Genomic DNA, 18,182 nt, shown 5'->3' on the forward strand with positions numbered 1-18,182 from the left:
ACGTATGGCGACTCTTATCTATGGATCGCTTTTAAAGTCTGTCCGCGGTATCGATACATTGGCCTCGCTGGGAGCGACAGATGACACACACCATCGCGAAGCACATGCTTGGAAACCACATCATTCTGGACCAGGCTTCAACGATTGAAAAGAATTCGCATTTTTCTATCTACGGCTCTGCTATCCATCACGCAGCCATACCGATATCGGCAGAGGGCTGCTTCGACTTTTGGAAGCTCTTCATGGGCTCGAGGCCCCAGCGGCCAAACATGGCGTTGTCCTCATCCCAGCCGTTACAGTCGGTAGTCAGCATCTTCTCGCCGGTGAAGATGGCATTAGCGCCAGCCATGAAACACATGGCCTGCTGCTCCTCAGACATGGTCTTGCGGCCAGCAGCGATGCGAATGATGGTAGCGGGCATGAGGATGCGGGCGGTAGAGATGGTCCTCAGCATGGCGGTGAACTTGACAGGCTCGCGGTCACCGAGAGGCGTGCCCTTGATGGGCACGAGAGCGTTGACGGGGAAGCTCTCAGGGTGGCTCGGCAGCGTGGAGACGGTGTGCAGCAGGCCGACACGGTCCTCGGAGGTCTCGCCGAGGCCGAGAATGCCGCCAGAACAGACGCTGATGCCGGCGTCGCGCACGTGGGACAGCGTCTGCAGGCGCTCGTCGTAGGTGCGCGTCGAGATGACGGACGGGTAGAACTCGCGGCTCGTGTCGACGTTGTGGTTGTAGGCCGTCAGGCCGGCCGTCTTGAGCTCGCGCGCCTGCTCGGCGTCGATCATGCCCAGCGTCACGCACACCTCCATGCCCATGCCCTTGACGCCCTCGACCATCGACTTGATGTTGCGCAGGCTGTTCTTGCGACCGCGCATGTCGCGCCACGCCGCGCCCATGCAGAAACGCGTGCTGCCGTTGGCCTTGGCCTTGGCCGCCGCCGCGAGCACAGATTCGACAGTCTCGACACGCTTGGCCTCGAGCTTCGTCTCCTTCTGGTATCGTGTCGACTGCGCGCAGTACGAGCAGTCCTCGCTGCAGCCGCCGACCTTGATGTTCATGAGGGTGCAGAGCTGCACCTCGGCGGGGTTGTGGAAGCGTCGATGGACAGAGCCCTGGGAACGGTCAGTCAGTCGGCGGTTGAATCAAAGCTGGTGCATTGGCAAACGTACCGCTTGGTAGGCGAGGTCCATGAGGGGCTGGTAGTAGATGGCCGAGATCTCCTCCCGCGTCCAGGTGTTCCTGGGTTCCGTCGCCGCCAGGGCGTCGCGGAAGATGCGCTGCGCGTCATGTTTTGTCGTTGCGGTGGTGTTGTGACTCGTGGCGGCCGAGGAAGGGGGAGGGGTTTGCGGCAGAGGGATGTCCTCAACAACGGCGGCAGCAGCGTGCATTTGTCTGTGCCATGCTCTCGAGGCGTGTGCTCTGGGCGTCTGGACAGCCTGGAGACGCAGAGCGCCCAGGCTGCGTGAGATGCTGCTGCTGGTCCTCATGATGAATTGACCGTTGTCGATACGTCTACAGAGCTTTGGGTCAGAGTGTTAGGAAAGCAGACGAAATGGGCCGTTTCGGTAACGGCCCTCGAGTCTCAAAATGACTCCCCGCTCTACAAGCTGCTGCAGGTTCACAAGCCAAGCGGCTAATGGCGGGAGATGCCACAGACGAGGGGCAGACAGGGGGCGTGGACATTGACCCTTCAGCTGAGGCACAAGGCTACAAGGGTTGAGCTTCGTCTCTCGGGCATAAGACCCACGACATTGCCAATTGCCGGACTACCATTGGAACCTACCCCTCATCGCCTGTTGTTCTGGGGCTCCTCAACAGTTCGTTGGTGGATTGGTGGGTGAGCATGTTTATGTTGTTGATCCGCATGCTTAGCAGACGAGATCGTGCGACGCCATGCATGAGACCATTCCGAAAGCGCAGACGTGCCGAGAGTGCGCTGTTTTGACTTGCCCTCTGTGACCCTGTCTCGCCTCTCGCTGTCGCGGTGCACATCTCTTCCGTGCAAGCAACCATCCTTATCGCGCTCTGCCACACCACAGAGCAGTGTCTGGGATTAAACCTTCCTCTCAACGAGCTTCCAGATCAAGCCACCCGAATCAGCCGAGCCGAAGGCCCGAATCACACCTTAGCTTTGACCCTAACCCTTGGTCAAGGCCATCGAAATGTTCACAGTTCTTTCTGACGCCGCTGTCAAGGCCCTTTTCGACGCCTTTACTCCCGAGGATGTGTCCTACATGTCCGCCGTCCTCCGGGAGGCCTTCCGGGCCTACTCCCGCGACAATGAGGCCGAACACCAGCCCCACCGCGCCGCCGTCACTCGGCCTAACGGCCAAACGTCCCTCTTCATGCCCGCCACCACCCCCGACGGGCTCTCCGTCAAGATTGTTGGCGTACCTCCTCCCAGGTCTGCTGACGCCGGTGCCAGCGGACCCCCGTCGGCCCTGCGCTGCGTGCTAACCATCTGTGACGCCGAGGGCCGTGGCGTCGGCGTCATTAATGCCGAGGCCTTTACTGCCTTTCGCACGTCCCTCGGCTCGATCCTGCTGTACCAGCGCCGACGAAGAACAGCTCGCATCGTTGCCTTTGGCGCCGGCAAGCAGGCGCTTTGGCATCTGCGACTGGCGCTGCTGCTTCGGGGCGGTGACATTGAGAGCGTCACCGTCGTCAACCGATCGAAAGGTCGCGCAGAAGAGATGATCACGCAGTTGAAGGGGATGGGAGGAGGAAGCCAGTATGCTGACCACGTTCACTTCATCGCCATCGAAGCGGATCCTGAAGCGACGGCAGAAGCGCCTGGACTGAAGGACGCGGTCGTTGGTGCCGACGTCATATTTTGTACAACGCCTTCCAAGCTCGAGCTCTTCCCTGCCGCGTGGCTCACTTCCGAAGAAGGCCGCGCGAAGAAGCGCTACATTGCGGCCATTGGATCGTACAAGCTCGACATGAAGGAAATCCCGCCTGCGTTCCTGCGAGCCATGACTGAGACGGATCTGGGTGGGTTGCTCGTCGTCGACAGTCGCGAGGCTTGCTATCTTGAGGCAGGCGAAATTGTCGAGGCAGAGGTACCAGCTGAGAGGATCATGGAGATAGGTCAGATTGTACATGCCCAGCAATCGGGCGACCAGCGTGTAGTGGAGACGCTGTCACAGAAGCTGGAGGACGGACTGGTCGTCTACAAGAGCGTTGGCGTCGGCATCATGGATCTCGCATTGGGCAAGGCCCTGCTCGAGCTGGCTAGGAAGCACGACGTGGGAGTTCAGGTCCCAGACTTCTAGGCCTTCACTAGACTGCAAGGGTTCCTTGAGATATTTTCCTCGTGAACGTACAAGTTCCACCGATCATGAGGCATCGCAACGTCAAAAGAAAAATGTCTGCTCGAGCAGCATCTCATTCTCTCCAGCGCATCAGACAGGCTGAGCAGATGCGCAATTTACTGCACTCTACTCTACTCATCGACATGCCCATACGGGCTGAACATGCTCTCGGCGCCCAATTGCTCCGCCAGGTCGAGCATCTCCCGCGGTGACAACCCAATCATGCAGTCCGCCATGAACATGTCCCACCCAGCCTCATCCGCCTCGTCGTGCGTCTGCGCCGCCTCCTGCTCATCATGCTCCACCGCTGCCGCCATGGGCTCCTTGGTAAAATCCCCGACGTTTCCAGTCGGGCTCAACACGGCAGTGACCATCTCAAGCTGGCTCAGCTCGAGCTTCCTCAGCGGCGCGACTATACTGCCCTTGGAGATCATCTTGTCGAGAACGCTGCGTATGTTCTCGGTCCAGTTGTTATCCTGGATGAGCGCCGGCGTGATGGCGCGGATGAGGTAGAGGATGAAGGCCGAGGAGAAGGCATCCTCGAGCTGAAAGGGGAGGAAGGCCTCGAGGAGGTCCTCATCGCCAATAACGCGCAGCGTGTGCAGCACCGTTTGAGCCGAATCGACGCATGACTGCATCAGCGAGGCCACGGGCGGCGCGAGTGCTATGGCTTGCGAGTTGGGCGTGTCTTTTTGCTCAATGTGCATGTGCAGGGCGCACATGACGAGGGGCCGCGTCGTGAGGACGACGCACTATTATTTGCGTCAGTATGCTTGTTTTTCCAACCCGCGCGCACAAGCGATGAAGCAAACAGGGAGAGGGGCGTACATAGTGGTAAGAGAGGATGAGACGAAGGGCGATGCGTGAGGTTTTGCTGATGGTGCCCTGGAAGTGTGTGTTGAGGTGGTGGTTCAGGTCTTTCGACAACTGAGCCAGGTCTCTCAGGATCGACTTCGTGTTCCTCACAAGCGACCCGTCAAACTGCTTGCCGGCGCCGTAGACCGCTGCGTTTCATATTCTTAGCAAATTTTTCAACAGGCAGATAGTTGATGAGGCCTCGACTCACTGGTCAAGATGCGCGCCATGAGCCGCGAAAGCCGTACTTGCAGCCCCATATTCAGCATGTCAATGGACGAGAACATTTCGGACGGCGACCTGACGGTGATGTCCTCGTCGCGGATAGAGCTCGGCGCGCCGATCAGGGCCGAGAACTCCCTGTCGAGCTGGTAGACGACCCAGAAGACGACGTTGCACTGCTGCGAGTAGGCCTCGCCGACGACATCTTCGGGCATGTGCCGGTGCATGCCCTCGATGATGCAGATGCGCAGTGCCTGGCCGATCTAGAGTAGTGTCAGCCACGCTACGGGCGAACATTGTCCAAACTTCCATGGTGCAGAGACTCACGTGCTGAAACGCGGCAAGCCGCATGTCGACTGACTGCAAATACACAGCGGCGAGGGCCAGCGCCTGAATGCCCGAGATCTGATCAGAGTCGAGCCCCGACAGGTCCGGCAGCATGCCCATAGCCCTGACAGCATACTGGTACCCGGCCGGGCCCTCGGGTGAGCTCTGGTTGACGATGAAGGCCTTGCCGTACGCCAGTACGAACAAGTACTGCGCAAACCAGCTCCTACACGCTGAAGCCTTGACGACAGGGTTCTCATAGAACTCGTGCAGGTTCCTCAGGAACGTCGGCTCGTCGATGATGTAGAAGACGAGGCCTAGGTAAAACTTGACAGTATTGAAAAGAAACAGGGCGTAGTCGAGAGGCGGAAGGTTGGAGACATCGGGTGTCTCGTCGAGGGCGACAGGTCGCCAGCGAAGCCGCAAGGCTTTACCGTCGAGATGCCAGGGGTCCGGCGCCAATGTGCCCTCGGGGATGCGCTTCCCGATGAGGGCGAGGACGCGGCGGCAGAGGGCCCAGGTTGATGAGGGGCCCATGTACCAATATCGGCCCTCGACCTTGGCGAAAGTGTAGTCATTGTCAACGAGGGGGTTCTGCCAAAAATTGTGGTTCACTGGATGAGTCGGCGACGAGGCGCGGGTGTGGTTGTCTTCATCTTCGTGCTCGGGACGCTGGTCGTCATTGTGCTGGTGTGGGTGCTGGTTGTACTGAGTTTGCTGGCGTGCAGGCTGCCGCCGCTCATCAGCATGCCTTGTGAGCCTGTCGAGCTGCCGCCGGGGACTTGGGGGGCGATAGCTCGAGGATGCTGCATAGATTAGACCATGTTGATACTTCAATCACAAGACATCCCCAACATGTGCTCAGGATCAGGCAATGCTGGAACGTACCATGGCGTTGAGGTGGTACATAATGGTCAGTGTAAGATGTCCGACTAGGACTCTCACTCAAATGAGTTGAGATAGTCCTTGCTGCAGGGCTGGTCGTAGGAACTTGGCTCGGCGTCGGCAATTGGCCGTTTCTACTTTGCAAGTCTCGGAGGTAGCTGTCGAGAGAACCATAGTAAGTTCCAGGATCCATAACACCAGGACGGGCGAGACTGAGCGACAAAAAGAGCAAGAGGCAAAGAAACGCAAATGGATGCGTCGAGCAAATACTAACCTCTCCGACACGGACACCCGTTTGGCTTCTGGTGCAAACTGGCAGATCTTTTTCGTGCGGGTACATCGGGCGCAAGGTTCGGTGCCGGAGCACTTAACCTTCATCAATCGGCATCGCTCGCAGCTGTAAATGATGGCATCATCAGTTCCGCTCGGTGATCCGTGGGGTTATGGATCGATCAACACGGTTTTGCGACGATTGGCCGGAATCCGTGTCATGAACTCAAGCCTTAAAACTTGAGTCTCCAACTCGAGTCGAGGCAGGACTCGAAGACAGGATATGGTACCAATGGGAGAGAACCGAACTCACGCCTGTAAAACCTTCTTAGTCACTTTATGCTGCTCCTGATGCAGAATTGGCATTTTTGCTGGGCTCGGCTCGTGCCAGGCCTCGTTCCTTTTTTTTCCCTCTTGTCTTCGCTGCAGAGTCGGAGTTCGGGATGGGTGGCACGTTGTCGGAGGGCCGAATGGGGAACCGCTTCCAGTGCAAAATGTGACAGGTCGGGGTGGGCTTCCGACTCTTTATTATGGTCGGTGTCGGTCTACGAGGGGTCTCGTTCGGGAGGCATGGAACCAAATGACAGATCCATTTGTTCATGGCGACACGCCTTCTGAGTCTGACTCGGTCGCGCTCGGTCTACCCCGCATCCATCGTGATGTGTGCACAATGCGCTGGCTGCCGCGTGCGTCTTTCACTGGGGATGTTCGACCTGGTAACGCCTTTTCCCATTCCGAGCATCGGAGAGCTTATCTGTCGGAGGCTTGCGCCGAGTCTGTCGAGCTGGGCCACCCTATCTAGGTCAAGGTAGGGGTCTACTGCTTTAGCTCAATGAAGTGAGGCGGCAGTTCTTTTTTTTTTTTTTTTTGCTTGACAGCTGACCCTCTCGCATGTCATAGAAATGCATCCATGACTGTTTTCTAGAACAATGCATGGTGGGCGTCGAGCACGCCCCGACGAATTACCCCGGACGCTTTACTCCTTGAATTAGATTACCCGCTATCATCGAGGTGCTGTTAGGTGATAAAATGTAGATCAGACTTCCCGGAACCCCCACCCCCACCTAGACTTCCCATTCCTTCAGCTATTTCGGCGTAGTTCTGGTCTGCCGATACGAATATTTGGTCTGCCAAAGTTCCTGCTGTCTTCTACGAAGGACCACTCCATCCGCATTTCCCCTTTTTCTCACAGAGCTGTGGTCACCATATGGCCTGACAATACCGCCAGCAGCGTCGCTATTCGTGCACCCACGCGCTGAAGTCTCTCCTGCTCAGGACCACAGCCTAGAAATGGAGATCACAATCGAACTGATGAATAAATGGCATCACGGCAATGGAGCTGGCAGAATGGTCGTCACTTTAACATCACCTGTTGCAAAAACTTCCAACGAATGAGCACTAAGTCTGGATGTTTGGCGGCCAAGACGTGGCCAATGATGACAATCTGGGGGGCGCCTCTAACAGGACGACGTACGCCGAATCGCTGTGACACCATGACTTTAACCCGACTGCTCCGAAATCTAGGCGCAAATGCACCGAAAATTGGAAGCACAGGAATAGAAAATGTCGCCGAGGTTACAAGCGATGGGACCATCATGATTCGCAATAACTAATGGTGTTCATTAGTGCGATGCAAGATGGCAGGTCACGATATGACTAGCCGCGTACATTGCATCTGAGCCATAAAATAAGGTGGAAGAAGTCTGTCCTGCGGGACTTGCCGAAAACAATATTCTTTGCTTTCGTTTTGTACCGCAAGACATGATGACTGTGTTCTTCTTCATGAGATCGAACATCGTGCTGAATCACATCCTCTTTCCAGCTTGCCCTAGAGGTTGGCATAAACCTGGCTTTCAAGCTTCGCGATAATTGAGACGATCCTTCTGAATTTGACTGGGAGGCCGTTAAAAGCTGTCTCGTAAAAGATTCGGATCGTGGCCTAGCTATGTGAGTTTACTGAACCTGTGTAAAGAGAAAGGCCCAGGTGAGCCCGGATGTGACAAATGCGCTGAAGCGAGCAGTTGGCCGCCAACTTGGAACTTCCTTCAGAAAAATAGACGTTTTGCATGAAATAGAGCCTCTCCCATGAAAAGGTTGCCTCCAAGAACTGGGGGGCATTCAATGTTGACCGATGGGAAGACTAGATACTTCACGCAAGCAGCAACACGTAGGGCACACAATGGGAGTCAAGCTGCATTACTCCTTCGAAGAAGAGCTCTCCAATTCGATCTTTCATATCCAAATTGGAGTGCTTTTCATGCGGCCAGAGAAGTAGGTCCTCGTTTCTCCATGATCAGAAACATCAAACTTTCTGTCCAACGCCTTCTCTCACGCATTTCGCCTCTGACGACTGTACCTAGCACGGCCGACTATTAGGCTGGATATCAGGGCCAAATGACGGCAAAGTGGTCTCGCACATATGCTAGGGATCCCTCGCCAATGGTGAAAACGATGAAGACGGGGTCCGGGGTTTCATCGGTTCTATTTACAAGTAGTAGTACATCCATTCTCGCATGATTATGGTTCCGGCTCCGAGCATTAGGATGAGAAGACGTTCGACTAGCAAGAATTGTTCTTTGAATGCTTTTGACTAAAAGCTTTGCCTATACTTCTTGGACAACTGGGATCATGATGGAGGTTCACAACATGATGCATGGGAATAAAGGTGAGGCCTTACATCTCGAGTCACCACAGTTGTCTGTTTTTGACGCGTAGACCGATAATCCAGGCCCTAGAGACGCCGGATGTATGGGCTTTTAATTGAGAGAGCGCATGAAATGCTGGCTTATGACGGTGGTGGAACTTGGTATCCGGTCCTTATCTTCAAAGTCTCTCAGAGTAAGCCGCGATGAACCATTGCAAATGTCGCAAGACTCGCGGGTGGCATATTCAAGAAACCAAAATTGTGTGATACGTAGAAAACTAGGTAAAAAAAAATGGTTGACTGGTTTTATTGCCAAGTATCGACGCTCACCTGGTTGGTTGCCAGGAGTACAGCAAGACTAGCAACATTGCTTTCCAAGCAATTCCCAATCTCACCCGGCGCATCTGGAGCTCTCGGTTGCATACATGAATCGTCCAAGGAAGAAGTCATGCATGCGTGCATACTCGTATCATCCTGAAAAGATCTCTGGTGACATTAGCACGTTTGCTTGTGTCAATGGAGGGATGGCAATATCAGCTCGTTGAGAAATCCTTTCCAAAGGTATACGGTGGATCTTATTCCACATCTCGAGAGCCCATGGAAGGGGAGTAAGCCTGCGTAAAAGGCGGATGGGGCTGGCTTGATTGCGCAGCCGCTTTCCCCTTGCTATCGAATAGCAAGCGTATTCCCGAGTTTTGCTACAGCTGACAGATAGCTGGTCCTTAGATATAGACAAGACGTCATGCTTTCTTCTTATGAATATGGGACTTAAGGATGGAAGTAAGGATGACTTACCATATAATTTTTTTGAGATCAGTGAATAGTTCCGATAGTTTGGCATTGAGAACATAAAAAATGGGTGCTCCTTGAAACCCCCGGTGATTGCTGTAGGCATAAGCTCGCGACCAGACTTTTTGAATAATGGTTGGAGCCCAAACCTAATTCTTTGACTTGAGGATCATGTATAGAATTCTTCATAGGATGCAATTTGAACTGGCTTTGTAAGTCTTATTTTGAGACGGGGACGAGAGTTATGTCTTTGGAAGCATGAAGAACGACAGAGGGCTATTGCCAGGACCCTCGCTCAACAATAGTAAAACTGGGGGATATTAGCTGTTGGGCAAGGGATTACAATGCAGAAGGGAGGACTGAGCTATACGAGGGACTACATTATGTATAAGAAGGCTCACCGCTACATAGGTAGTCTGAGAAGAAGGGTATCGGTTATTCTACTTGATCAGAGACCTCCAAGAGACCAACAGTTATTATCCTTCACTCGTCGCAAGAACTCCTTGACAGGTGTCAACCCCCCCCCCTTGTTTCTATCTGATGTTCTGACATTACACGACCTGCCAGAGCGTGCTTTGAGCGGAGTGAAAAGGTCTTCCACACTAGTTCCGCAGGCAATAGGTATAGGGGTAGAACACACCTGAGTTTTGGCTCTGCGCAGTCCTCATACACACGTTCTCGTAGTTCTTGGCCCCTAACCTGCCCCTTGTTCCGTGACTCCGCGCGGGCCTCCTGATACAATACAATCGCCTGCAAGAAATCTCGTGGTTGTATCTTCATCCTCACCTGCAAGTTGGGTGATCGATTAGAGTTCCGTCTCCTGGAGTTGCAGGATGAATTACGAGAGAAGAATAGCGAAGCAACCTGTCTTTATAAATGAAACTGCAGAATAAAGCCTCCCCATAGCGCTGGCCCAAGCCTTTGACCACAAGGTTGCCCTGTCGGCTATTTATCTCTGATCTCGATACTCCAGTCGTCGCTTGACCTCTCCAACAGCCTCCCTGAAGAGCAGCATGGCATAGAAGTTGTGCAGAGGGGCCATGAAGTCAGGCATTGGGAGCTTGCCACCATTCGGGTTGCAGCTGATGTGTGCGTATCTGACACGGGCTTTTTCAGGGTGTCCTTTGGTTCTGAGGATACTGAATTGATGGGTGCCGCTAAAGTTACCCTGACTTGAGCCGAACACGAAATCAACACTACTCTCCGTCTCCACTGGATCGGTGGTATTATCCCCTGGGCGGTGGATTTGACTATCGCTTATCTGGAAGGCGCCGAAGAGAATGGTGGTCACGGGCGGCAGCTCGTCACCGGCTAGTTTGCTGACATGCCACACCGGCGATACGGAGGCATTACTCTTGAGACCTGAGCCTTATCAGCAGTGTTGATGTGATGACCGCTCTAGGGTCAGGGTCTCGGGGAGACTAACTGGGATAGTTCAAGAGGTTGAGTTTGGCAATCTTTAGCACGGCCCGCTCAGGGGCAAAGACCATTCCGCCAAAGAAACCCCGGACGAAAGCCGCAAGAAGCACTTGATCGGCCAGATCTCTGGCATATTCCGGGATCGACACGTCCATGTGACGGCAGTCATGTAGCGCCGGATGAACATTCGGGTTGACATGCTGGGTGACGGTAACGGATTGTAGGAAGGACGCGGGATTAACGTCGACTTCAGTGATATTCCGTCGCGGGGCGGCAGAGATTCTCGCGTAGACTTGCAAGATATGTTTGGCTGCGATGATGGTAGGCAAGGCTATTGCTGCCGCCGCAGCAAGCTTTATCGGGGTGGCCTGAGTGCCCATGGATAGAACTGGTGCTATGACTGGTGGGGCGATGTTCATTCGTGGACCTGACAGTACGATGTGTCTTGGATTGGACTGCCATGATATTTATGCGGTGTTCACACCTTGTCCTTTCTTGAAATCTCGCTTGACGACGGATGCCGATTTCTGTCACTTGAGCATAAGAGCCGGGCTCAGCCAGTTCATCGTTCCGGCTTCGCCCGCCGAATCAGCCACAGTCGCCGTAAGAAGACACTTGGCAGTGCTTTTGCAAATGGCAATAGCCAACACAGGCAGAAAAGAGTCATCGCCGTGTGTGTTCGAGTGAGCGGGCATTGAGCGACATTTCGTAAAGGTCCGAAAAATCCTCTTGCAGACCCCATGTTGGAGAGGTCAGGAGACTGAAGGACACATACGCAAGTCGTTCGCCGACCGCCGGACAGACTCGGGACCCACTTGAGGCTGATCGAGTACCTCATGACAGAGAGATTTGACAAGGATCCTGATTGTGCCCTGCTGCTAGAATATGATATCATAGGGCTCGTAAGGTAGTGAGATCAGACGACTGAATGGGGGAATCCTTAGGCTGGAGGCGCGCTCGATGCAGTGCAGCGGCCGGCCGGTAGTTGGGAGGAGGGGAAGGGGGGTGGCCGAGAGCGCTTGAATCATGCCGATTGCCTGGGCGGGCAGTCGCCGTTTGAGAGGGCATCGAGGTGCCGGAGCTAGGACGAATGGAAAAGGTCATTCGCGACACTAAACAGTCGTGATTGAGCGAGGATTCGCAGCGATTGCCGAGTAAGGTATAGCTACCATGGCGTTGGATACGTCGACAAAGGCATGGGAAGAGGGCTAAGACACTGGGGATGGCCTCAGGGAAGAGGAAAGCCAACGGCAGGCCCGTAATTCTGGCTTCCAGTCATACCTGGCGTCCGAGCGCGGTAGAAGCCGCCACCCTTCCTGCTGGGTCAAGAACGATCGACAAAGCTCCTCCTCAGCCTGTCCTTTGCCCCACTCTCCTCGACTCAAGCCTGCCCGGCCAAGCAGACCAAGCACCAGGCGAAGAAGGACCCAAGGGCCCAAAGACCCACAGTGCGACTGACCAGGCAGGTTCGTTCGCTCGTGGCCCTGCACCTCCGCAGGTGTCCGTGTTCCGCAACTTCCACCCTCTCGTTCAGCACCAGCACCAGCACCAGCACCAGCAGCTCCTCCACACCATCTTCCCCAGTGCGTTCCTCCCCGGACGGCTGGCTACCGGACGACCTGCATATCAACCCTGGATCTTCAACGACAACTCTGCGATCGGCACTTCTTTTCTCGTGTACCGTTCGCCGTCAATCACTTCTCATCTTCCTTCGGGCTTGGGCACCAACCAGCACTCGCAGGCTTGGGCTTCCGTGCCGGATGGAACGTTCAGTCACCAACCGCCTCATGTCATGACATTGGTCCCCACGCTGACCCCCTCTCCCGCCATTCTATCCATCCATCATGAGTTTGCCTGTCAAGCATGAGTCCCCCGACTCTGGACGCTCTTTTGATCACGACAAGCCCGTCCTGAAACGCCGTCGGATCACCAAGGCCTGCGACTTCTGCCACCGTCGAGGCCGCAAATGCAAGCTGCCCTCCACCACGAGTCCGGACTCGGCCACCACGGTGACATGCCTGACATGCATCGAACATGGCGCCACTTGCACCTGGGACCGTGTTGCTGCTAAGCGAGGTGTCAAGTCCAAGGGCCCTGAAGTCGTGAGGAAGGCTTCCAGCGTCGCCGACGAGACTTGGATGTACGATGTCGCGAGGCATGGAGAACGAGGGCTCATCGGCGCACTGCTGCGCGTCTTTTTTGATACCGTGTATCCTATGTGAGTTGTGGTTCTCATCTCACAACGTCAAACCTCAGGGGTAATGCTGACAACGGGCCTCAAAGCTTTCCTTTCTTCGCTGAATCGGTTCTTGTCGATGAGTGGGAGCGGACGAGCCTCTCGTCGAGTCGCCCTGCCTTTGCGCGGCTCATGGCCATTTGTGCCCTCAGTTCATGTCATGTTCGCGATGGGGCCGTCTTCAGTCTGCGCATCGCCCCCACCGTCCCTGCGAAGCACCAGCAGTCGTACCTCGAAGATGCGAGGAGGGCCATCCCGAGCGACATTTCAGCCGCTGACAGCTTCCAGTATCTGCAGACCCTCGGCACCCTGTCGTTGGCCGCCATCCAGCTCGGAGACGCTCCTCTTCTCCACGAGACCCTTGGCCTCTATCACACGGTCATGGCCCAGCACAACTTCCAGAACGAGTCACGCTGGCCCTCGAGCATTGACCCAGTCGAGGTCCACGTACGCCGGCAGTTCTTTTGGTCCATGTACCGCCTCGAGGTGCATTCAGCTCTCATAATGGGTCACTCCATCCGTTGTCCGGAAATGCAGGCGGCCGTCGCATATCCGGCTGTCTCGGACGCGCTTGTGGACCCCATCGCTGCCGCCGCCGCATCTAGGGGCGGCTTCCCCTCAGGTGGATGGCTCATCGGGTGGAACTACATTACGGACCTCTACCGCGTGCTCGAGCATGTGATCGTGCGGTTTCGTTCGCGCAAGACCACGCCTGCCGACCGAGGCCATATATACGCCGGATACGGCTTCACTCACATGCCACCTCCGATCGACGATATTCTGTCCGAGGTCTTGACGCAGAGAGACGGCCTGCCAACCTATCTTGCTAGAGCCCAACCGCCGTCGCCCAACACCGAATCGAATCTGTGCGGGTTTCAAGTGGCCAATATTGCTTGCACTATCCAGGTACGCGGACTAGAATCTGCCTAAGCACGACTGTACTAACGACAACAGCTGGTGAGAATGACATCATTCTCCTGCCAAGACGTCACATTTCGAGATGCCTGTCATACAGCTACCCAGTTGATTGAGGAGATGTCACTAACGCCCGTCGATTATCTTCGAGCCATTGGTTCCCCTATGGTAAAGATATACACAACTTTGCCTCGGAGACTAGCTAACATGATTTCAAGTTGCAAGAGCTCGCCGGCGTGGGCCAGATGCTCACGAGCTTTATCGGCCGCCAACTTCATCCCAACGAATACCGTCACCTCAGAGAAGTCATGTAAGAAATCCACCAGTTCCTTGTCAGCCGCTCTTCATCATGCTGACGATGGCCCAGTCGGTCAATGGCCATCTTCCTCGAGAACCTAGGCCCCTCGCTACCTCTGGCTGTTGAGGCTGGCCAGAAGCTCCTGCAGCACATTGGCCGGATCGACGAGTACCTCGAGCGAACGCAACCGCAGGATACGTCCATTCTGAACGAGCCAGAGCTCACACATGCAGCGCATGAACCCCGAGCTGAGATTCCCATTCAGCATTTCGTCGTACCGCACAACTTCACCATTCCCATGGAGTATCTCGATCATATCCCTTGGCCTAGTCCTTTCGGCGCCCTGCCAACAGAGACGGAGTGGACCGGCAATTTCAGTGTGTACAGCGCCACCTAAGGAATGTCCCAGACGACCCTTTGGGTCGTCATCAACTGCAGCATAGTGATCTGGCGAGTGGAGCTTTGCATTCCCATCCAGCACTCAATCACCAGCTTGGACTGATGCCATTCCAACAAGGACAACGACAGAATCAGCTCTTGGCGTAGGTCGCACGAATGCGACTTGTCAAGTGTTCGTGGCTCGTCACAGGTGCGGCGCTGGCGTACCCCTTGCGCTTGAGGACGTCAAGGAACCCTGCATCGACGACAGCGGGCTGTCCCTTGGAAGTGCCCCCGTCTACCCCTATCGGGGCCAACACAACATTGCGGTCAGGCTGGATGAAAACTGGGATGCTCAGTCTTGCCACGTTCTCCTCAGCGCTGCGCGGGAACGCCACCCTGTGGACGGTTGACCGCAGCTGTCCTGCGGTCCAAAACTCCAGGGCGTCGCCAATATTGACGACGATCGCATTGGGCAGACACGGCACATCGATCCATGTCGGCCCAGCCGAGCCATCCTGGCGAAGCACCTGGAGACCGCCTTGATCCGAGGGTTGGCGGAATAACAGAGTTAGCGAGCCATAATCGGAATGTGCGCCCGCACGAATGTCACCGCTGTCGTCATTGACAGCATCTCGTGTCGGCGACTCGCAGGAGACAGCGGGATAGTTGATTAGTCGCATGCGGCAGCTCTCGCCCGTATGAGCCTTGGAAAGATAATCTTGGGGCACCTGGCAGAGAGAGTCATGAATTTCAGGGATTCAAGCATTGGAGGGGACAGGGGCCTGTCACTTACCCCCAGTCCTATAGCCAGGGCTTTCAGGAGTTTCTTGGCCAGTGCATCACAGTCATGAAAGAAGGCGGCCAACTGCTCACGGTGGCGGTCGAGTCGTGGAGGCAGTGGCTGCTGTGACGTGCCGGGGTCTGCGAGATAGAATGATTCCTTGACATCACCGGGTCCTTTCCCCGAGAGCCTCCAATATCCCACAAATGTCAGTTTCGACAGTCTCGCTTGCATGCACGGGCGGAATCTGTCAACGCGAGGCTTACGTTTCTTCCCTCATGCCTGTATAGCCCTGCAGCAAGGGAAAGGGGGGGCTGCTGTCAGCTGAAAACTGTCCCATTCAATTCCAGGGAAACCAAAACGAACCCTCCCCCGAGACGTAGTAGTGAAGTTCCAAGATTCAGAATGATAGTGACATGCAGTGGCAAACTTACCAGATCACCGCTCCCATTCCCATAGGCCAGCTTCTCCTCCGCAGGTGCATCGAAGAAGTGCTGCGCCAGTTTGAAGACATGCGACGCAACGTCGTCACCGAGGTCGTGGCCTACCACGTAGAAGAAGCCCGGGTTCCTTCCCACGCGCATGAGCTCGGCGCCCAGGTCCTCCGCCGAAGCGAAGGACGCCAAGTCGACGATCGGTAGCGCAGCGCCCACGCCCATGGTGACGGGCGTTGCTTTCTCTGGAGGGTGGGAGGAGGGCGTTTGGGTTCGTCCCGTGCGTCGGGGTGACGGGCTGGGCGGGCGGTGGTGGTGGTAGTGATGCAGGCTGCCGGGGTGGTGTTAAAGCGATCGGCAGTGCCTTTGACTGATTGCGAGCGGAGGACGGCAGTTGGCGGTCTTGTTTTCACCCCTGTGTTGAGGGGCGTGTATGTGTGTGCGTCTGTGGTGCTGTTTCTCTGCGATGGTCAAGCAAAACAGGTATTCGACGGGGAAAAGGGGGGGGTTGCTGTTCCCGGTACGGGATGCTCTAAAGGTACACCGAGACGGGCTTGGGTTGGATTGGGATCAGAGGGGGAGGGTGCTGTTGGGGGCACCGTCGACGATCAGACGGGAGGGGGGAAAGGGGCAGCAAGGGAATATTGTTACTTCTCGCGAAAGCGAAGAAAAAGGGGGGAATGCGCTCAGCACCCCATGAGTGCAAAACAGAGTGCGCGTATGCTTCTTTTCTATGTCTACACGATTGATCGCGGCCTGGCCCGACGGGCGATTCCAGATCCCTTCCCTCTTCCGCCAGTCCGTCTGCGACCCCGCGCGCCGTGCCGCGATGAACGCCCCCCTCGTCGATGAGCTGTTTTGCAGTGTTGTTTGAGGGTTTAAGCTGGTAAACGGCTGGTGAAGCGGTTGAATTCGTGCCGCTGGACGTGGGTGGAGGTCACGCATCCGTCGCGAGACAGGTAGGCAGACAGACTCTCTGGGTAATCAAGGCGGGCGGATGCCCGGGAGACAGATGGTGAGCGTGGGCAGCAGTTTGTCAACGCTTGAAGAGGTGAGAGGTCCGCTGGCAGCGGAGAGGAGGGTCGGGTAGCTGCATGCATGCATGCCGGCTCGTGTTTGAAAGCCGAGCACGTCAAGTCGAACGCGTGCATGTGAGTGAGGTGGTGTCGCTGGCAACAGGGACTGGGCATCTCGTTATCCTTGGCGGCAGACTGTGCCCAGCCTGTTTTCCTGTTTCTGACTGGGTCGGGGCAACCCCCGGCTCTGCTTCTCTGAAGACTAATAAAGAGAGGGGGATTGATTGTGGGATGGTGAACCCACGTCATCACTGACTCGACGGAACCTTCTGATTTCTTTGAGCACAAGACTAGCGCGCTGCGCTCCGTTGGGTTGGCGGGTGTGATGGCGTCTGGCCCAAGCGAACCTTGCGCGTGACGGTGGCTCCGATAGTGCTCATCCCTCGGAGTGAGGGATGCCCTCTGGGCCGGGGTTGGAGCGGGTGCTGATGGCGCTATCTGGCTGGTGGGTGTCATGAGCTGGGAGAGCGAATGGGTGGCCCTCGAGCCCGTGCCATAGGACCATCCACGAGAGGGACATGAATTCAAAGGCGCCGTGGCTGCCGGTAGATACGACAAGTCATGTCGTGGTACTGTAGCAGTTGAGGCCGCTTGGTCATGGCGTGGGAAACGGGGTCTGGTCTCACCGGTCTTGCAGTAGCCCCCATAGCTCGACCCTCTTTCGGCATCCGATGCAGGTGATAGAGTGCTGAAGAGACAAGCAGCTTGCGAGCCTTGTTGGCATTGGGAAATGATCGCCTCGTCTTCTTCTTTGATCATCAGGGCCAGACTTCTCAAGCTCAAGATAAACATACAAACTTGGCGTGGTCCCTCGGCCGCAAGAAGAACTGGCATGCCTTGGAGAATTCAGGAACAGGGTCCTGAAAGACAGCTGCAGACGCACGCCTCGCCGAGAATGAGACCTTTCGACTTGTTGTCCATCAATTTAGTCTACTAGCAGCCGTCAGCAATCGTCTTCCTCACGACGAGACCGCCACCCATCTCGCCTACCTCAACTTTCGAATAAAAGATCGGTCTGCCACGAGGTTACTGGGGGCCTCAGGAACCTCATCCGTTGATTCCGAACCTACCAAAACCCCAGTCTGACCCCCAATCGAAGGGGCTCTAGTGTTTCCGGTAGCTGTCAAGAACACCACCTCGACCGGGGACAGGTATTGCGAGTGCCAACCGCTTCCCGCCCGACCCTAAAAACGCCCCAGCAACTTGCTACTGGTGTTTCGTGCTCTCTGGCGGAGCTTAGTTGCTCTCACCGACTTGCTGAACCGCTGTCCGCCCAGTCCAAGCCCAGCCACGCCCTACCAGGCGTTCGAACCCTGAGGCCGGGATATGACTCCATC

General features: G+C 55.8%; 6 protein-coding genes across 6 annotated transcripts; 2 read left to right on the forward strand and 4 right to left on the reverse strand.

The window, feature by feature from the left end:
• Positions 1 to 187: 187 nt before the first annotated feature.
• On the reverse strand, positions 188 to 1,865 carry BIO2 (biotin synthase; the record flags this gene model as incomplete). The annotated part of the gene is made up of 3 exons (XM_028642856.1): positions 188 to 1,111; positions 1,169 to 1,511; positions 1,783 to 1,865. The coding sequence occupies 3 exons, from the start codon at positions 1,863 to 1,865 to the stop codon at positions 188 to 190; spliced, it is 1,350 nt and encodes a 449-aa protein (XP_028493499.1).
• Positions 1,866 to 2,161: 296 nt separating this feature from the next.
• D7B24_008773 (uncharacterized protein) lies at positions 2,162 to 3,274 on the forward strand (the record flags this gene model as incomplete). Its single annotated transcript, XM_028642857.1, has 1 exon — positions 2,162 to 3,274. The coding sequence occupies one exon, from the start codon at positions 2,162 to 2,164 to the stop codon at positions 3,272 to 3,274; it is 1,113 nt and encodes a 370-aa protein (XP_028493500.1).
• A 170-nt stretch (positions 3,275 to 3,444) lies between these two features.
• D7B24_008774 (uncharacterized protein) lies at positions 3,445 to 6,238 on the reverse strand (the record flags this gene model as incomplete). Its single annotated transcript, XM_028642858.1, has 8 exons — positions 3,445 to 4,065; positions 4,142 to 4,317; positions 4,380 to 4,653; positions 4,718 to 5,446; positions 5,606 to 5,655; positions 5,741 to 5,814; positions 5,877 to 5,999; positions 6,186 to 6,238. The coding sequence occupies 8 exons, from the start codon at positions 6,236 to 6,238 to the stop codon at positions 3,445 to 3,447; spliced, it is 2,100 nt and encodes a 699-aa protein (XP_028493501.1).
• Positions 6,239 to 10,254: 4,016 nt separating this feature from the next.
• Positions 10,255 to 11,143, reverse strand: D7B24_008775 (uncharacterized protein; the record flags this gene model as incomplete). Its single annotated transcript, XM_028642859.1, has 2 exons — positions 10,255 to 10,667; positions 10,732 to 11,143. The coding sequence occupies 2 exons, from the start codon at positions 11,141 to 11,143 to the stop codon at positions 10,255 to 10,257; spliced, it is 825 nt and encodes a 274-aa protein (XP_028493502.1).
• A 417-nt stretch (positions 11,144 to 11,560) lies between these two features.
• Positions 11,561 to 14,570, forward strand: D7B24_008776 (uncharacterized protein; the record flags this gene model as incomplete). Its single annotated transcript, XM_028642860.1, has 7 exons — positions 11,561 to 11,626; positions 11,929 to 12,399; positions 12,629 to 12,942; positions 13,008 to 13,866; positions 13,915 to 14,043; positions 14,094 to 14,185; positions 14,243 to 14,570. 7 exons carry the CDS (start codon positions 11,561 to 11,563, stop codon positions 14,568 to 14,570), a joined length of 2,259 nt encoding a protein of 752 aa, XP_028493503.1.
• A 133-nt stretch (positions 14,571 to 14,703) lies between these two features.
• Positions 14,704 to 15,994, reverse strand: D7B24_008777 (uncharacterized protein; the record flags this gene model as incomplete). The annotated part of the gene is made up of 4 exons (XM_028642861.1): positions 14,704 to 15,282; positions 15,348 to 15,525; positions 15,602 to 15,666; positions 15,770 to 15,994. The coding sequence occupies 4 exons, from the start codon at positions 15,992 to 15,994 to the stop codon at positions 14,704 to 14,706; spliced, it is 1,047 nt and encodes a 348-aa protein (XP_028493504.1).
• Between the last annotated feature and the right edge of the window lie 2,188 nt (positions 15,995 to 18,182).

This window comes from Verticillium nonalfalfae (genome assembly GCF_003724135.2).
Source record: "Verticillium nonalfalfae strain VnAa140/NRRL 66861 chromosome Unknown scaffold_80, whole genome shotgun sequence".
NCBI classification, from domain to species: domain Eukaryota; kingdom Fungi; phylum Ascomycota; class Sordariomycetes; order Glomerellales; family Plectosphaerellaceae; genus Verticillium; species Verticillium nonalfalfae.